Source organism: Takifugu flavidus, chromosome 8 (genome assembly GCF_003711565.1).
Source record: "Takifugu flavidus isolate HTHZ2018 chromosome 8, ASM371156v2, whole genome shotgun sequence".
Taxonomy (NCBI): Eukaryota; Metazoa; Chordata; class Actinopteri; order Tetraodontiformes; family Tetraodontidae; genus Takifugu; species Takifugu flavidus.
Genome location: NC_079527.1, coordinates 4855188 through 4875648, shown reverse-complemented (window position 1 = coordinate 4875648; position 20461 = coordinate 4855188). Strand labels below are relative to the sequence as shown.

Here is a 20461-nt window from a genome sequence, read left to right as displayed (position 1 = left end):
TTTGATGTCTTGTGTCAGTGGTTGAATGAAACCCTTTTTTGTGTGTGTAACAACAGACCATGTTTACAGTTGCGTAAGGCTGTGGAAGGATATGTGTCATGTCAGCACCTGCGGCACACTCGGTCAGCCTGATAGCAACCAGCAGGAAGCTGTGAAGAAGTTTAGGGAAGATTGGAAGTTCTGTTTTGAATTTCTTGTTCTGTCAGGAAGAAAGTATAAAGAGAACGCTGCCCTCTCCGTGTTTCACCTGCATCTTCAGCGTCAGAGCTCACGTTTGATCAGTTATTCTTAGGCGGAGACAGGATAAAGTGAGCTGCAAAAGGAGATAACAAACTCCTTCTTCCTCTCAGCTACTCTATTTCCATCCATCCCTTTCTTCTCCTCAGCTAAACAGGCAGGTGTTTGGCGCCAGCTCTGTTTCATAGCAACATCAGAATATTGGTGCTTGATCTGACGCCACCGTTAATCGTCCCCATTTCTCAACATTAGCCATGCAGACAAAACCCTGGACTTCTGAAACCTGCCACCGAGGGGCCTCTCTTCACACCAACATTTAAAAGCATTCCCATCAAACTTTCTGATGAGGCCTTGCTGGTCGACATTGAGACTAGTTTTCCCTTCGGCAGATCTAAACTCTGCTGGAATGAAAAAGCCGAGGTTACGCCGGCGTTTCCTGAGTGAAGGGGATCCAAATGGAAGGCAGATGTGACAGAGACGGTTCCTCCACGATGGGACTGAAGACATTAGCCCCTCTTATTACCTCAGACACAGAGAGCATTCCAGCCCATTGAGCTTTGGAGCCTCTTCATCATGGATAATTGAATCTCCCAGCTGTAGGTCTCCCTGGCGTACCACGGCAATTTGATCGTTTTGGAAAAATCTTCATTCACATCTCTGTTTTTTTTGTTTTTTTTTGGCAGACTTCTCACACAAACCCTAGATTTCTGACAAAATACACCCGTGAATAAACTCATGAATACGATACATACAAACATGCGGTGGCTTTTTTTTGATAGCGTAAAATAAGCTTTGAGCTGATGCTAATTATAATAATAATAACAGTAGTAATGACACAGGTTACAGGAATGACACTTCAGTAATTACCTCTTCCACTTCAATGATATAATACATTTATTACCATAATGGGAGTTTTTTCCTCTTGCTGCAGTTAAGGCACAAAAACAAAGTTTCTGTCTATAATGACAAACACGACCTCACTGACCTGAACGGGAGGCTATATTTTCATCAGCGCAGACGCGGGATAATGACTATAATTCAGACGACACCTTCAGTGGGTTCCAGTTAAATATAGCGGTGGGCGTCAGCTCATCAGTGCTACATTGTTTTTTCCAGCGTTCTGTCCGTCGGGCAGCAGCTGCAGCCCGAGGATGTTTTAATATCGCTAATATAAAATCAGCTCTTCATCAGGGAAGGTGGTTGGAGAGTATTTTATCCTTATCTGCACGCTGGCTCTGGCAGACAATGGGAAAATTAAGAATAATAATAACCCCAGAAATCAAAAACTAGCATCTGGTGATATTAAATGAGTATTCATTTGATTAAATTAATTAAAATTCAAAGCAACTTTCACTGAAATGCTTCATAATCTGTGTTTTGAACCAGAAATATAAGGCTTACTGCTGGTATGTGGAAATTCAAGTGCTTATTGCCACATTTAGTCAATTAACTGCTATTAGAAGTCCTGAATTCTGACTTCAGAAGACTAAAGGACTGACCAGAGCAGTGGCAAAGGCTTGATATTAGCGATGGGCGGTGTTGTTGCTCCCGGGGAAATTCATCACGGGTGCCTGGATCTTGACACCTAATTAAGATTTATTTGACGCGGCGAAAGTGCCGCCTCCCGGATTTTCTGAAATGCACGTTTCCTTTTTTCCTTAAAGTATCCGGCCGTCACCCTGTCTGAGTCTCTCCCATCTTCGTCTCATTCTCTTTTCATCTTTCCTCCCTGCTCTCTGCTGCATCTCCTGCTTCCGACCGTCCTCTCTGCAACAACAGACACCATCATCCTCCCTGAGCCTGACATCTGGCTTCATCTCAGTCATATTATAGTCATCGTTATATTATAGAGGTATAGAGGTATAACTCTATGAAGTTCCTCCTCAACGCGTGCATTTCTTTTCCTTTTGTGTCATTTTTAAGGGTAAACTGTCTCATATGGTGTCAGATTGATAAATGCTGAAGCAGCAACACGCAGAGACTGCGTTCACTGGTTTTTGACACTAAAGCCACCAGAAATGTTGCTGCTCGTTGCTGCTGTATGAAAGGCAATGCAAATATGTAGTTTATGTCCATGCTGCATACTGAGTAGCGACCTGAGGACATTTTGGCTGGTTTCTATGATTCCAAGGGTCTGTTCAGACTTGGCCAGATTTAGGGTTATACATCTAGTTCTGGGTTGGGGTTAGTTGCTGAGGAATGTCTGCGCATGTGTAGCTCACCATCTAACTGTACAACGCTTCAGCAACCTCCCATCAGGGGAACAGTGTTACTGTGGGAATCACAGCCGGAGTTGAACTCCAGTCTCTAAACTATCCTGTTCTTTACACTTTGTCGGAGTCTTGACTCTGAGTGGCCCCAGCAGGAATAAACCCTCCATCCCCATCGACGTTGCAGCCCCACTCGATCCCATTAAAGACAGAAACAGCACTGGCCTGACTCTTTTCATGCCCCCTCTTTCTCTCTCCGCCTCACACCTCCACTCTCACCATTCCTTCTTTGACACCCTTTCATCATTTTCATGCTGTGACCAGGGTAGCAGAAACCTGAGGCGAGCGTGTACGTAAGCGCGTGCGTAGCGAGATGATGACTGGCTCCTTCAGGGTGTTTACATGCCTGTATCTCCAGCAACGCAATGGAATACCAAGGTAGAGAAATCTGCTGGGAGCAGCCGTCACGGCAACGGCGTCGCCGGGGCGACAGCGGACACCTAACCCACTCATTGTTTTGTGCTCCTTCGTCCAATGCGGCATTAAATAAATCATCAACAAACCCAAATGCGGGAGAGGAGCCAAACTACTGTAAAGTTTAGTACCGCAGTCATCTGAGCTACGTCTCCTCCTTTTAGCGAGATTGCTTTTCTCCACCCACACCGACATCGCGCCAGTTGTTGAAGAGGTGTAAATGTGACTTTCACCCCCTCCGACAGCAAACAGTGGCAATGTGGAAACAGTTGCTCATTGTCTCGATGTCAACAGAGCATCTCTTGCTACTTTCCCGCCGTCGTTGCTCTGTGATTCTGTGTTTGCGGAGATAATGTTTAAAGTAAACACCAAAGTTAAAAGTTTCTCTCTAGGCCGGCACTAAATGTAAACGTTGTTTTTTCACCCATCGACCTGTTTAAGGGTCTCCTCAGTTAAAAGGGTCATGCAAGCGCTGCTGATGTTTTGTTTCCATCTGGGTCATGGAGGAAGTGGAGTAACTCTTTTCCAATGAGTCTGTAGTGGACTTTAGCTGTATGGCTATTTAGCTGCTAATAGATACCAAGCTGCCTGATGTTTAAGCAGGTATTTGCCTCACAACAGTTTCATTCACTTTCTTTACTTTAACCATTTTTTACCAAGAGGCCTTTTAAATGTTCTGCCGAATACCTGGTCTCGTGTTCAACACACCAAAAGACACAACAGCAAATACCAACGTAGCATTTGTGAGTCGTTGAGAATGTCTCACTAAAGTGGCGATGTGGGCAACGCTGGCTTGTTTAGGCATGTCACTGTAAAGATCGTTGAGAATTATTCCTGGCTGTAGCCCAGCAGAGTGGCTAGTCTGGGTCTGTGTGTGGAAATTCTGGTGTGTGTCCTCTAACAGTATCCGCCCAGTGTGTCTAACCTGGCACCACTCAGAGCCGAGCCCATATGGCAGATGAAGCTACCACAGAGACAGAAGTAGAGCCATGGAAGAGGGAGAGAAAGCTAGTCATTAAATAAAGTCATTAAATACAGTATAGACGTTATATACATGCTGATGGTTCAATTTCATAGACCAACACATTTAGTAATACCTAAAACATTAGCCTTAGCAACGGCTCACTAGCAAAAGTAAATAGAGCAACCGTGTACCTCATTTGGATCCCTGGAACTTTGAGGAAGAAGTGAAGCAGTTTGGGTTTGTAGATCTATGGATACGTCCCTATAACCCAAAACCAGGCGCACTAACAGGGAATCATCATTTAGCCCATTTTAGAGGCGTGTATCGCATTGTTTGGTCACCATTTTTGGATGGTAAATCTTTGTTCCCACTTGACTCATCACCCTTCATTAAACAGGCTTTAACTAAAACGTTTTCTCAGCCAGAGGGCCCCGTATTGTGATTGATGAGGATGTTCGGAGCTAATCCATCCTCCCCTCTCTTGTACGTGCTCCTTATATTTATGTCGCCTTATCACCCTCTTCACACGTTAGCATCCCCTTCTGCCCTTTCCTCGACCACATTTCTTCCCGTCTATAATTCCTCCAAGGTCTGCCCTCAACACCGGGGGAGGAAGAGGAGTTAACTTTGCCTGTGTTTATATGGGATCAGGATCTATTCTCAGAGGGGGTGAGAGCGAGGGGCAGAAACCTGGAGGGATGAGGACTCTCCCTACACATGCATTAACCATGAGAGAGCAGCAGAGCGCGAGCTGGGATGAGCGAAGCCTTGGGCACCCACCTGGAGACACACACACGTGCGGGTTGCAACGCCCCCGGGGTCTCTGCAGCAACACGCCTGCAGAAAAATAAACATGCATCCAGACACATCTATATTTTAATCAGCTCGCGTGAGGTATGCGTGCGCTCACGTGGAGGCAGACATTTCTAATGAATATTTAATGGCAACTGAGTCAACTACAAACCTGTCGGCGTGCAGGATTCTGCATAAAAATGCACAGCAGAAAAAAACCTGCCATCCACAAAATGCACTTATTTGCTTAAATCATGATGCACTAAAACAGGGGCCACAAACGCCGGTCCTCCAGGCTCCGGGTTTTCTGACCCACCAGATAGGGAACCCTTTCACCTGGGTTCCCTGTTGCCTCTTGGGAGGATAGAAAACCCGGCTGGATTGTGGCCCTGGAGGACTGGGTTCTGACACCCCTGCTGGGAAAGATTTGATGATGACACACATGACTGTAAATGATTGGAAGTGAAACCCTTTCTTCATCCCTCCCTGATTTATGGGCTCTAAAGTCTGATCTGTTGCTTACTATCAATTGTAAAGCAATCTGACTTCCCCAGAGGAGCGCTCATGTCCAAGTTGCTCAGACCATCGCTCAGAGGCTTCTCTGACCTTTTATTATCCAGTTTAGTGCAGCTCTGGAGCAGCCCGACCAGAAAAAAAAAGGAAACTGGGCGAGCTGACAACAAAGTCAGCCTTGGCGGACGTCAGGGCGGAGGATGTTGGTGACAGAGGCGAAAAAGAGGAAGAGGATGGACGAGAATGGAATCAAAAAATCAGCAAAAGGTGGGCCAAGATAGCGGAGAGCACATGTGGAGAGGAGGAGGCTGGATGACTCCCGGTTATAGCGGTCAGCATGTGAAGCCACTCCTGAGACGCTGTTCACTTAATAAGGTCAGGTTGATTAGAGCCAGGTCAGCGCCTTTTAAACAGACACGTTCCAAAACTTATGCTGCTGGGTTTTTATTGCTTTTAAAGAGTAACGACAGGAGGAAAAGTACCCTCCCCAAAGTGTCAACAATGCTGCCGCTGCTGCTGGACTGAGCTGGCTCTACTCTAAAGACTCTAAAGAGCCTTTAACACACACCTGCTGTGGTCGGATCAGCTTCCGGACGTGACGCGCGCTGCTCGTCGTTTCGCTCTCTGGCTGTGGGAGCTGTTTCAGGACAACGGCGGAGACGTTTCGCCCAAATTCCACCCGTCCACACAGGGGTTTTGATCCCCCCCCCCCTCAGAACGGCTGCTGCAGCTGCGCGATAAGACTGTTTGAGGTGGAGGTGGCCCCGTTTCATCCACTCTTCTAAACCTCAGCAAACAGCGCCTGGTGGATGGTGATTGATTTTTGTTTTTATCAGCCTTTAATACAAAACGGTCTCCACGTCACCAGAATGATAACTGCTGCATTTTAATCTTTGTTTAATCTTCATTTTCCCTTACAAACAACAGACATTCCCAACAAATGATTCTTGGAACTGTGGAACTACATGAGTGGATCCAGATGCAGGTTTCTTTATTCATGCAGGTTACATTAAAGCCTGTCTCCTGTCAGAACCGGGACCAGGAACCACGCTAGAACAAATGACTGAACAAGCTTTCTACAGGATGAACTTAGCTAATTGGCTAATGAGGAGAATTAGCGATCCGGGTCGGGCTCATTATTCCGTGCGTAAACATAGACTTTGGTGTGTTGAGAATGTTCTGATTAGACTCAGCAATGACATAAATAAGCTGTTTGTTTCTCAGCTGGAGCTTCACCTGTCAATCACACACAGACAAACGGATATTTCACCAAATATATTCACACTGGTGATCAAAGGAGTGATGGAAAACAGGGATGAGCATGCTAAAAGAGATAGTATATGCGTTTCAGAAGATTTCTGCATGTGTGTGTGTGTGTGTGTGTGTGTGTGTGTGTGTGTGTGTGTGTGTGTGTGTACTGCTGTTGCAGTGCCATTAGTTCTTGGACGGAGTCTTTCTGTGTGACTCTTATCATTCAAAGGTTCAGATCCGTCTCGGGCTCTCGGGGTGGGCCGGTCAGCATTTTAATCAACCTATTCTTTATTATTAAACCCGCCTTTGTAGTCCAGACAGTGTTTCTTATCTAACATTGGAAACAGATATTAATAAGTATGAAAAGCGCTGAGGCACTTCTGCCTCCGTCTGAGCAGGCAGGACGCTGGTCCTCTGCAGGCTGTCAGGACCTGTTGGTCTGTTTAGGGCGTTTTTAATGCCGTTATGTTAATTCAGCATCTAAATCTCAAGGATCTCATCCGTCAGCGTGTTTGGTGTGTCAAGTGGAGACTCACATGACCCCCCCCCCCCCTTTAATCTCACTACTTTGTTTTCATTTTGATGACATCGGTCTTCCTGATAGTGTTTAGCCGCAGGTCTTTCGGCATAAATCTTCATAAAGGGCGTTCATTAGACTTTAATAGCTAACTAGTTGCCTTAAAAACTTTAATTAAATTACTCAAATGAACTTAGTCCCTATCAGAGCAGTCAAATTAAAGCTTTACAACAGACATTAAGCACAGATAAACCCTGTTTTCCAAAGCCACTCCCGCCTACTGTAGCGTTAGTGACACTCCTGTATTTCTAAAGGGATTGGATGGGTGCAACCTTCGCTCTGTAATGGAGGTAAAGATGGATTCTTCTTTTGAGAAAGGACAATTATGTTGGTTTGGGTTAAGATTGTTGTTTTTAGATGAGGTAAGCTTATGTTAAATATTTCTTTTCAAGGTTACAAACCATTAAACCAATGGATGTTGTCCCGAGTACACACACACACACACACACACACACACACACACACGCACACACACACACACACGTATATAGATATAGATCTATGACTTCAAATGAGAACGCCTCTGCGTGTACCTGTATTATTACCTGTCAAACCTCAGTACTTCATCCTGGGACTCCTTCCAGGAACGTCCTCCCTCCGTGTGGAATATTGATCAGGACATTAGTGTGCTGCTGTGATCGTGAGCGTCCAGACAAACTGTCACTTTAAATAAGTTCAACCACTGAAAGTCAACCTCATCGTCGAGCACGGAGTGAGCTCACGCTATGTTTTTCCTCCTCTTTTCCCCCGTGGAAGCAAGGCCTTGACTTTTCACAACCTGATTTTTGTTACTTTTCTTTATCGTCACACTAACACATTAGTACCTTGAATCTGCTCGATTCGTCCACCTTCATTCGTGTTTAGTTGCATGTTTCTACAGGTGTTGGAGGGATGGATATCATTGAAAAGGCTGATTACTAGTTGAGAGCAAGCTGATTTCCTGGAACACACTAAAACTCTCGTCTCTGCTTCGGTTTAATTGCAAACGTGTGCGCTGGCGTTGTCAATTGAAGGTCAGAAAAGCCAAAGTTGGGCCTAATTTGAATATATTCATACATTCCACTGCATGAGAGGAATGAAAACGTGTGGCTCCACATATACGTAGGTAGCTCAGGCGATCCAGCTCATTGGACCCCTGCTGCTCCTTAGGTGCTTGGTAACGCACAACTGTCGATTCCTAATGAGTACATGCGAGCCAGTCCCTGCTGTCCCCCTGTGAAAGGGAGAATGCAGGCAGGTGATGTGAAACACCCTCAAATCTGAAGAAACCTGCTTGATAAACACACTGCATTTACATGAACAACAAACCTCAGCGCATGTCTGACCCAGACCTCGGTCCCTCTCTCCTTCCCTGATTTCAGCAACCCTTGTTTGTGCGTGTACCTTGCTCCACCGCTCCTCTGTACGCGTGTGAATAAAACGGCTCCATAAATAATCCCAACCCAGCCCTGAAAGCGTCTGCTCGTCTCTCCCCTCTTGTTTTCCCCAACTCTCCACATTTATCTTCTCCCCACGCAAACACGCCTCTCCTCGCTCTCTTTGCGCTTCCATTTACCCTGACGGGCTGCAGATCGCTGTGATAGACAGGTCTATTAACAGCTAGCTTGTCCCTATGTGGAGGGGCAAACGGCTTCTGCAGGAGCAGTGCACGAGCATCGCATTAGGCTGTGTCTGCACGTGTGGCGTTAGCGTGCTAATGTGTGCGCACGGCCTGCGTAATTGTGCGTGTGCATCCTGTTTCCATGACAGAAAATGAGCTGCTCAGTCAGACCGACCAACCACTTTGCTACACCTGTGGTGAGCTTAATTTACTTTACAATTCATGTGACATTTGCAGCCAACCGGAACCAATTACAGCTAGCTGACATTTAATGTAAATGGCTTTTAATTGCTGCATGTTACTATAATAAGAAACCAGTAGGAACTGCTATTCTGAAGGAGAAAGCCCTTTAATCTGTTGAATCAAGGTCAATGTATTGTGTCCCAGGTGGTCAACAGAATAAAACCGTACTATTTGAATGAGGCAAAACTCTTTCATTCATTATTAATTCATCATTATTTAATCTGACACTAAATTGCTACATTACCACCATTGCCTCAAGTTAAAGTCATATTTCAGTCTCCTTTAAGCTGGGAACGAGAAAAAGAGTCGAGATTTTTGGGTCAGCTCTGAAAATGTTGCATTTTGACCTGTAAACATATTTGTATATTTGCCTGTAGTGTGTGGAGTCACATACGTGTAACCGCTGTAATAAAAGCGCATTAACACAATGGTGACGCACGGCAGCGTAATTCAATGGGAGTCTGACCAGGAACAAGCTTCAGTTTAGAGAAAACTGATGTTAATGATGCAGATAATTATTACAGAAACGGTGGATTTGTGTTATTTGTGGAGTGTTGTGATGGTGGAGAAGGAAGACGGCTGGCGCTACCAGAGCTTCCACACACGGTCTTATAACACAAGCTCCAGTGGAGCTGCCTGCAGTTTAGGATTAGGGCCGGCTGAACGGTTCCCAGGCTGTGGTTGTGAGTGAGCCCAGTTACCTATAAAATAATATCTTAGAACTGAGGAAAATAAAAATGAGATAAAAACATGAACAGCTTTCCAGGAACGTGGAGAAATCTAAATCACACCTCCGATTCCCTTCGCTTTAGCACCTCTTTTAACACAAGTGGTATTTGGGGAACTGGGACGTGAACATTTAATGCTGACAGGTAGTCGCTGGGATGTGTGTGAATCGCATCTGTGAACGCTCTGACTGGGTGTGTATCAATGACAGCCTTCGCACGACGCAGCCGCAGGAAAAAGCTCATCCTGCCATCAAGACAGAGCGGCAAAAATCCTTTTATTTCTCTTTCCTGTAGGCGGAAATGTGGATTGTGTGTGTGCTTGTGTGTGCGTGTGAAGGATTTATGATGGCTGTGGGTATGTGGGAATGAGATAAACCCATGAGTCTAAGGGGGAAACGTCACTTCACTGAAATATGTTTCTTTAGTATTTCAGAATTTATACTGAAGGCTTGTTTTCTTCTTCCGTTAGCTTAATCTAACAACAGTTTAAGCTAAAATAGCATCTGCTGGTACAACAGAATTGACTAGCAGAAAAATTGGATTTGCAGTCAGCCATGTTTCAGTAAAATTCAAAGGGAAATGAACAATTCTTTTCAGTCCTCATTGCTGACTCTCTGGAGCTCATCAGAGCTTATTTTCCTGCTTTCTGGACACAGTTTTGCAGCCGTCTGCTCTCGTGAGACACTCGCACAGTCCTGAAAACGGTGGAAATGATGCAGCTGGTGACTGGATTGTTCCCACGTTGGGGCAGCACCTGGACTCAGGTGCTTCCAGGTGCAGGAAACGCCCATGCTGATGCACACCAGAGAAAGTTCTGCCCGTGTGAAGCTGAAGCTGCTGCTGGGGCGGTGTCGGCCTCTAATGGCTACGTTGCTTTTGTGCTGACTCACTGGAACGCTGTCAGGATTTACTGTCACCCTCGAATCATCGTCACCATTGTCAGTAAAGCCCGAGTCGTTTCACACAACACTTCCCAAAACTACGCTCAGCCAATACTGACCGTAAAACCAAAGAACACCTCAGTAAAATATGGAACGGCAGCCCACATGCAGAATGCCACGTCAGATCAATATGAGACGATTTGTTGTTTCCCACCTGTTGTTATGTGTCACCCGCATTAAAACTAATTTTCTAAAGAATCCGCTCTGCAGTGGAGGAAGGCTTATTTGCTCTTGCTCTCCAGAGCGAGCTTAGCATGATGAGGAGCTAAAACCTGTCATGATTTAAAGGACTGCTGACTCGCCTTGCGCCACTATTTGCCGCCCGTCTCCTCCCTTCGCTTCCCCGTCCCTCCACCTTCCACCACAGAACACGTTCCATCTGAACGTCCGATATAATGTTGCTTACAAAGCAGGTTGATAAACAGGGCCTCATTACCGTCCCCAGCTCCCTCCCTATCTGCTCCATCTCTCTCCGGTCCTCTCCATCTGAAGTAATTATGGCTGTGCAACATGGGAGGAGTAGGCGCAAAATTATACTTTTAAATCCTCTTCTGATTTAGCTATTCAGGCAACGAGACCTACATTTCTAACCTGATCAGAGAGGGGCTGGAAGAAAGAGGAATGGAAGGAATATGGGGGGAATGCTAAGGAGGTGGGGGAGCAGAGGCTGCAGTTGCTGAGCAATAACATATATCATAACATATAGGATCTGTGATGGAGGACATAAATGTTCCACCTGGCATGACAAAATAATCATGCGCGATGTAGTTTGTACGTTGTTCATTCAGATTCATAGACGGTGCTCTGGCACCTCACAAGAAATAAGTTTGTGGGGGAGGAAGAAGAGGAGGGGGAGGAGGGGGAGGGGGCGGAGGTGCGCGGACAGCAGCTGGGGTGATACAGTCCATTTGCGCACTGCATTATGGGAAGGGAAAGGGATGGGAGCTGCACTCGGAACATGCAGAGATTTATGGCTTCGGTTGCAGAGGAGCTGAAATAAGGATATCTGGGGCTGCCGTGGCGGCTGCGTCGCTGCCGTAGGGGGACGGAGGACGGGCAGGTTGCTGCCGTTCACTCTGGAGCTGCACGTTGGAGCCACGAGGACTCAGACAGCCAGATGAAGTCTAGACACATGGGAGGATCAGCTCACCTCCACAAGAACAGCAGAAGGACAGGAGAGGAGACGGAGGACGGGTGATGCTTTTATTTATAGCTCTGGAACTGTGTCTCACTTTTATCTGCTCCTGCGTGTCCGTGCGTGCATGTGTGCGTCTCCGCGTGTGAGGGATGAAATGCTCTTCACTAAGGTTGCTGTTTCAGCGCGGCAATTGCTCTGCACTATAGTCAATTTGTGGTTGATTTACCCCTCGCTGCCCCATTTCTGGTTGATTAGAACTGCTCTCTCTCTCTCTCTCTCTCTCTCTCTCTCTCTCTCTCTCTCTCTCTCTCTCCTCTCTCTCTCTCTCTCGCTGCACTGGTGCTTTCCACTGGAGGAAAGATGGGGCACATCCTATGCAGAACCATCCGAATGCTTCGTCTCTTTCATCCTTTGAAGTCGGCTGAATAAATACCACTGCCTGTCGGTGTGTGATTGAGCATCCGGTCTGATTTAGCTGTGGTATTTATTCAATAGCTCTTTGCTTTCAATGATATTAATGATTCATATTTGAGGTGATGTTCATTTTTATAGCCTTTCTGTGGTTTGTGCAACGTCAATCATTACAGCAAACTGGCAACGTGCACACTTAGATTAGATTTTTAACGCAGACGTCAGGCCCCTTTGATGCTGGTATGGGTGGAGAAAGTCAGAGCTTTGGATTTAGTAAAACCAACCTGGAACTGGAGAAACACATTTCTTGAGTGATGAATCATTGTAGCATGTAGCATCGTAGCAGTTGTATTGCTGGTAGGTGATTGTTGATAAAGTTGGACTTGTGTTTGGTTAAATCAGTCATTTCCTGTCAAATGTGGAGATGCTGCATGTAGGCCAGGGGAGTAGCCTGACCAAATGCCCCTGTACCTACAAGAGAAAGGTTAAACAAATTGAAATCTCTCTTTTGTGTCCGCAGGTCCAGGAGTGGCTGTGTCTGAACTGTCAGATGCAAAGAGCTCTTGGCATTGATATGACGACACCTCGCTCCAAGAGCCAGCAGCAGATTCACTCTCCGTCCCACCAAGCCAAACCCATTGTCCAGCCCCAGCAGCCCACGCCTCAGCCAACACAGCCGACAGCAGTGGCACAGCCCAAGCCTCCAGCACACAGTCAGCCCACCCAACAACAGCATCAGCAGCACCCCCAGCCCTACAGTCAGACTCAACCCTACTCCCAGGCCCAGCAGTATCCCCAGTCTCAACAGTATCCCTCATCTCAAAGCCAGCCATACGCAGCTTCTCATTCAGGACTGCAGACTCAAGCTCATACATCCCCAGGTTTGCAGAGACATCAAGGCCCTGGGGGTCCCCAGGCTCAGACAGGGAACTATCAGCAGGGTGTAAGGTCCGACTCATACTCCCAAAAAGCTCCAGGACCAGTTACAGGCCCAAACCAGCCTGGAGGACCAAGGATTCCACACCCTGGCGCTGTGCCTCTCCCTGGCTTGACAAAGGCTCCTTCCCAGCCTGATCTGGGTCGCGGCTCTCCGATGCACCAGTCCGTGGCACGACATCACGACCAGACTAGGAGCGCTGGCTCCTCCCCAGTCCACAGGCCTCCGAGTCAGGCCCCTCCTCCTGCTCAGGATGGGTTGACAAAATTGTTTGGTTTTGGGGCATCGCTACTTAATCAGGCAAGTACCCTGATAAATGTTGATCCTCTTCCCACTGCTGCAACCCAGCCAAGCCCAGCACGAGGCAAGGTGGTGTTCAGCAATGCAGCTCCTGACAATAAGCAGCAACAACAAGGGACCCCTTTCACCAAACCCTTTGGTATGGGTGGTCCCCATGCTCCAGCTTCCATGAGTGGCCCACATGCCCAGAGCCATATGGGTGGCCCACATGCCCAGACCCAGATGGGTGGCCCACATGCCCCAAGCCAGATGGGTGGCCCACATGCCCCAAGCCAGATGGGTGGCCCACATGCCCCAAGCCAGAGGGGTGGTCCGACCCAAATGAGTCAAATGGGTGGACCTCAGCAACCAAGTCAAATGGGGGGCCCTCATGTGTCCAGCCAAATGGGAAGCCCTTATCAGCAGAGCCAAACAGGAGCTCCCCGAATGGGTGGACCCCATGCACCAACCCAGCAGCAGACCAGTATGCCTCATCAGCAAGGAATGCCACAACAGCAGTTGCCTGGCCATCTCCAGAAAGGCCTGCAAGGACAACAAAATCAGAAAACACCTGCTCATACGCAGAAAGCGCCACAAAAACAGGAGCCCGCAGTGGCCCCTGTGCCAGCACCAGAGCCTGCTAAGCCTAAAGTGAACTGTCCTCTTTGCAAAACAGAGCTGAACATTGGCAGCAGCGACCCACCGAACTACAACAGCTGCACACAGTGTCAAAGCCAAGTGTGCAACCTGTGTGGCTTCAACCCCACCCCGCACCTGGTGGAGGTAAGAACATACCTGAAATATTCTGTTGCATGATGCCACAAATGCACCAATACCAGCGTGATCAGGTTTGAGGAAGAAATTGACAAACACACAAATTCAGGCTAATTGGTTCCTACACGGTCAATACAAGACAGTTCAAACAGAAGTTCATCTTCCTGTTGCACCTCCTCAATCACTACATTTACATCTCTCACTCCAGTAAATCGATCTGTGGTTGCAGGTGGGAGCAACGTATTGACCTGAGAATGTTTAACTCTGTTCCTCCTGCCAGTAGGACGTCCCCCTTTCAGCTTGATAGTGGTATCAAAACAAGACAAAAACATTAGCGAGCATCAAACTGGTAGCAAGAAAGGTGACCTGGGACATCGTTATCATTACTTTCCTCTCTGTCCAGACTGTTAATTTCAACTTTTCCTTTTGGACTATTTTTAGACATTTTTAAATACTTGTGCTTGAAGATTGAAGAAAAGCTACAAAAAAAAACTGCAAAAGGACATTTAGTGCACAAGACAAGCAGATTGAGAGTGATTCATGTTGTTTTCACTCGGATGCAGGATGATGCCTTCAGGGTCCCTGGAGAGTATGCTTGTTTATAGAACTGATATAGTTTGTGTGCCTCAGGAGAGACCGGCAGATGATATCAGGAGTTATTTATAACTGCAACTACTGTACGTAGGACCCTGAGCAACATCAATCAAAGAGGGAACGAAGGCATCGCTCAACGTGTTATTTGGACCGAGAGAAATCGGGACCATTAAAACTGTCGCACACATGCGGATCAAGCGTGTGTTGTGACTGCATGTCCAATTTGGGTCAAAGCCAGAAGCTGTTCAGAATGTCAGGAACGGAAAAAAAAGGAAATGCAGAATGAGGCAGAAAGGCAAAAAAACAATGACAAGATACCTTTTTAAAAGAGAACTTTTTTTCTTTGTCTTCTTAACCGCTTTATCCCTTTCAGGGTCATGGGGAGGGCACACAATGGGCAAAGGCAGGTCCTCCCCAGGGCCACCAGTTCATCACAGGGGTCTATGTGAGCATTTGTGGGTACCTTGCTCAAGGGTACTTCGGCGGTACTCTGATGGTGTCCTGGCACCTCCCCCTACTACCAGAACACCTTCAATGTTTTTGTCTGACCCGGGGCTTCAACGGAGAACCGCTTCTCAGCCCAGTTCCCAACAGACTGAATTACCACCGCCCCAAAAAAGAGAAAATAGCAGTAAAAAATGGATGGATGGAACTATTTTGATCATACTGCCCCAAGTGGTCAGGGACTGGAATCGTAAAAGAGATCCTCCTTTTCCGACGCAAACAAAGACTTCAAAGGTTCTGTGAAGTGTTATTTTTAATGGCCACATACAGAGGGGGCTGTTGCCAGTTGTGGTCCAGTATGGTTCTTGTCTAATATGGCATGGTTATTGTGTTTCTATTACATTTAAGTCGTAGTGACAACCGATCTGTACCAGACCCGACTACAACCCCCCCACCCCCCCAGACATTTTCTGTTACCCGAGTCATCAGGGTTTCCCCACCTCTGCCCTGTCAGTATGCACACGGCCACTAGATGGCGACTCGTTTTTGAAAAGTAACTAGGCGGGATTGAGCCTCTTCAGTGTCCACTTGTCTTTACAGGAGCGTAAATATGAATTGTCAGTTTGTAAAAAACGGGACAAATAAAAAGACACATTTAAAGAGGGGCTCAGAGGAAACAGATAGGTCTCTACCTGTCTCAGAGAGGTAGAGGGCGTGTACAGATGAGTCACGTGTAGGCATTGGTCCAGGTGGAAGACACGCACACACACACACACACACACACACACACACACACACACACACACACACACACACACACACAGATGACAGTAAGTGGAACAGTAGGACAAACAAGATCTTGTGAGGAGGGTAACGGAATGACGATACACCGGAAGCTTGTTTCATGGTAACAAGGTCTGACTTTTAGAGCTGGATCAGCTAATTTACTTCCTCATTTCACAGGCTGGATTCTTCAGCTAGATGCTCGAAGTTTAGTCCAACAGTATCAACTGATCACAACAGTTTTATTGTGGGGTTGCTCACAACACTCTCCTCCTATATCTCCTCCTCTGCTGGATAATTGTTTTTCCTCATTGCCGTCATCTGGTAAAATATCTGATCATCCCAGATTTCCTTCAGCCGTTAACAATTGTGACATTTTAGCAGGTTGGTAAACGGCACTGACAATACGTACATGTGGGTTATATAATATAACAGGAAGTTTGCTACTGGTTCACAAGATACGTGGTTTTGTTCATAGGAAATATGTAGATATGTAGTTTTCTAACAAATGTCAGTATATTGATGACTGTATAAATGCAGGGTAAGTAAACAGAACAAGATGGGATTGCACATGTGAGGCACAGACTAAAAAATAATTCAACATTTTCTTCTAAATTTGAATAAAGTAACAGATAATAGGCGGTGTTAGCTCAGTCTGCAGGGAGTTGAGAAGCGGACGGTTCACGCCGAGGTACCTTTGAGCAAGGTACTGAACCCAGAAATCCTCACACAGGGCCCGGTGATGAACTGGCGACTCCTCCAGCCGTAAATGATCTGACATGTGTTAGCTGTTGACACAGGGCTTGTGCACGAGCAGCTTCATATTTATGCAACAATCTGAGCTTGGAGTGAAACGTGGAAACCCATTAAAGAGAATAACTCAGCTCTGGGTGTGTAGTGAGGGTGGGGAGCTGTGAAATACACACACACACACACACACACACACACACACACACACACATTGTTTTAGCAGATGCTGGCGAATGACTGAATGAGGCCGTTGTTCGACTGTGTCAAGCACGCGCGGCTGTAATCGCCGACGTCAGAAAGATTATCAGGATTTCTGCCCTCAGTCCACCTGTCGTCATGCCAACGCGACACTAATTGTGTTGCGCACTTTCCCGTCTTTCCAAAATTTTGACAATTGCTCATCTCTGACTTCACACTCATGGTGTGAGCCGAGTGTAAAGTGGCGCCTCGCCGCGACAACCAGCACCAGACACGGCTTGAAACGGCGCTGGGTCATTGTGATTTAGCTCCCACCGAACTGCCCGGATATTGTGTCTGTTGCCATTTGGTGAGTTGTCCTTTAGCAGTTTAGCATCCGAAACATGCCGGGCCTTTTCAGACCGGACAGCATGTCAGTGTTGTGATGCTGATGGACCCGTGAAGGCAGCGCGGCGACACATTAGGCTAGCTCCGTTCTAGGATGCAAACTACCGGAATTTGATAGACTTTGAATTTGGTGAAAGGAAAACTGGACAAGCCGTGCCAACACGCATACCGGCTGATTCGCTGGCATGGAAACTACAGGCACGAGCGTGAAGGACAAACAATGCGTGAATAAGTACAAGTCGTTAGACAGAATTAAACCTGCACCTCTGTATTAAGCAACCTGTTGACGACTCGGGCTCATTTGGTCACACATGCACTGATGTGACTCCTAACATTAAATGCCAACTTCTAATTTATTCAGTAATCTTGAGTTGCAAAAATTTGCATCTTTGCCACTCGTCAATAATATTTACTACTAAATTAGGTAACTAACAAGTGCATCTGAGTCTTGCCCCTCTAAAGAAAACCTCCACAGCTATCAGCACACAGTGCGAAACTCAGGAATTCCAGGTCCAAGTCCAACAACAGCCCACCCTGACGCGCTGGAACCTCAGGCGGTGGATGCTGTCTTGGGTTAGCTAGCTAGCGAAAGCTGACTTTCCACATTTGCTGGTTCTGTTTCATTCAGTTCTCCTCGGTTCTGCAGTTAAATTTAAACGACTAAACCGCCGACCAATAAGAAAGTTCCACTTTCGCGAACGTTTCTGTTCACTCTTTTGTGACTGACCTCGGACGCAACCGTCTTCTTGAAGACAAAAATGGATACATCACCAAAGTACCGCTCCTCAAATATTCATCAGTCGGTAACTTTTGCCGTGCGCTAAAAAAGACCTCACTCGAAAGGAGCGAGACGAGATGATGAGATTCAAAGGTAGGATTTAATGACAGAGTGACTCATGGTTCCGTATTTAGAAAGAAAGGAGGGGAGCAGCAGTGGGAGGAGAACCAAGCTCTTAATGGACCGATGGTTTCGCTCCTGCACTCCAAGACATCTCACTACAATTAATAATACAACGCTTCTGCCTCCTTTCCTCCCACTCCTTCTTCCTCTTCCTCTTCTGACCGCCCTCCTCTTCTCCATCTGTTCCTTTCATCTTGTTCTCCCTGCTTTCCCTTTCATCTTCCCTCTCCTCTCTCTCTCCCCTGTCCAGACTGTCTCAGGTGGGATTCAAACTGACAACCTTCTGATCACTGTCCTGCTTTGAGTGTAAAAATATCATCTCTCTCCTGTAAGATGGGTTCATTTCTCTTTTATTTTTTAATTAGGCATAAACTGGCTGACCATGTTCTCTCTCTCTTGATGTCTCTCGACCTTTTTAAAACTCCAAACAGGTCGAGGAAAATCTGAAGATCGGCAACTTTAGCGCTTTTGACTTTGCATTTTTAGGTTCTGGAGCAAAGAATAATTGATACTTGAGCCTCTGGACTGATGTTTTGGTGGCATGTCTTGACTTGTGACAGTCCAACCTTTGAGTATCTGAAGATGAGGCGCAGAGGAGGAGCGTTGACTTCGTCTCACTGGGTTTAGTCAGCCGGGAGGTGCAGTTATTGAGACTTTTCTCACAAAAGCTGAAACATTTTATGTACAGAAAGTCAAACTTCACATTTATACATGCTCTTTCTCCCTCTGTGCGCCCCCTCCTCCATCCTTCCATTTGCCTTTATCCATTTTCATCCCCTCATCCCTGAATTTATTCCGTGGGTGGATGAGCGACACTCAATATACATAAGGAGCACCGTTTGCTTTGCATCGTAAAATGATGATCTTGCAGCATCTTTGAAACAAAATGTGTTGCCAGTTTGGAATGTGGCCCTTAGAAAATGTCAATACTGACAATGTAATTGATTTTTTATCGGTCTGTGTAATACGGATCAATCTGCCACTTTTCCTATGGCTGACTGTTGAATTGGGCTCACTTCTTTCTGTAAATCTGGACTGAATTAAGACGTACTTTACTTTAAGGCTTACTTTAAGATGTTAAGTTCGCCATAAGAACATACTGACATAGCAAATGGTTAAAGGTAATGGTATTTATTGTTTAAAACGGAAGATCTAAATTCAACATATTTTAGTCAGACAGAACAACTGTTGCGTAAATATCCATCTTGCCCCGCCCCTGACACACCCACTCTGGCCTGATTGGTCACCGCCTCTGATCCCGCAGTAAACCAGGAAACGGAACCACGGGTTTTAAAGCACAGCACAACACAATTTCAGAACCCGTTCAGCATACTGACACTCCAAAAGAGTGAAAACACACCTCTTTTTATTCTCACGATAACAAATATTTGAATAATAAGCATGTGTGCAACGTCCTGCAGACTCGTTACAGAGACGCTCTGACGGCAGCTCTCCCTCATTCTGAGGCTGACGTTGAGAGGAAACAGGCTGTTCTGAACCAGATAAATGTTTCAGGAGTTCAGGTGAGGACTCCATCCAGAAATAGTTCCTGTTAGATCTCTGCAAGCATGAACCTGACAAGAGCACCAATTTTTCAGAGGTTTTTGGACCCTGGCATGATTGGTCGTGTTATTTTCCCACTTGTCTGTAGAAGTTTAGTTGGTTTGAAGAGAAACAGAAAAAAAACACCCCTACAGGGACCAGTAGATGCCCCCCCCCCACCGTTTGAAAGCCTGTTCACGGCACACAGGGACGTACAATAACACAAAATGAGCCAGATAGAACAAAAAAGGGAACGTTTACAGTTGCTTGAACATGAGGCAACAAATCAATATTTTCAGGTGCAAGAAGTGCGGCTCTGAAGAAAGAAGCCGACAACTGGGGGAGCTTCTGCAAAGTTTCCGTGTTTTCCTGTCCTACTTTCACTGCTCGCTCCACCATGCTGCCTTTAAATGGGTCAGTGAGAAGAGCTGCTCCCTCCCTCCGGCTACACAGCTGATCAGTGGCACACCTCGCACACACACACACACACACATGCACACACACCACACACACACACACACACACACATCTTTGTACTTTTATCTTTGTCAGGACTTACACAGATAGGGTGCATTCCCCAGCTCTATTCCCCAGCATTATCCATCCCAAATGACCCTGAACCTAACCTGATGTTACAAATGAAAGAGTCATTTGCCGAACAACGAGCAGGGTTTTCAACTTGAAATGGACTTTTCAGTGGCTGGTTCTGCATATTCGTGTCATAAAAGTGTCGTGGGACGAGTGGTGTCACCAGGTGTCACAGCAGCAAAGGGATGTTTCAGCACATGGAAGC

The 20461-nt window shown here is 46.4% G+C and overlaps 1 protein-coding gene across 2 annotated transcripts in view; it reads left to right on the top strand.

Annotated features, from left to right (window-relative positions):
- Positions 1-20461, top strand: part of bsna (bassoon presynaptic cytomatrix protein a) — an 80895-nt gene that overhangs the window by 19042 nt on the left and 41392 nt on the right. For both annotated transcript variants that reach the window (XM_057039917.1, XM_057039919.1), the window contains exon 3: positions 12600-14078. In XM_057039917.1, coding sequence (XP_056895897.1) covers positions 12600-14078 — 1479 coding nt within the window. The remainder of the gene's footprint in view (positions 1-12599; positions 14079-20461) is intronic.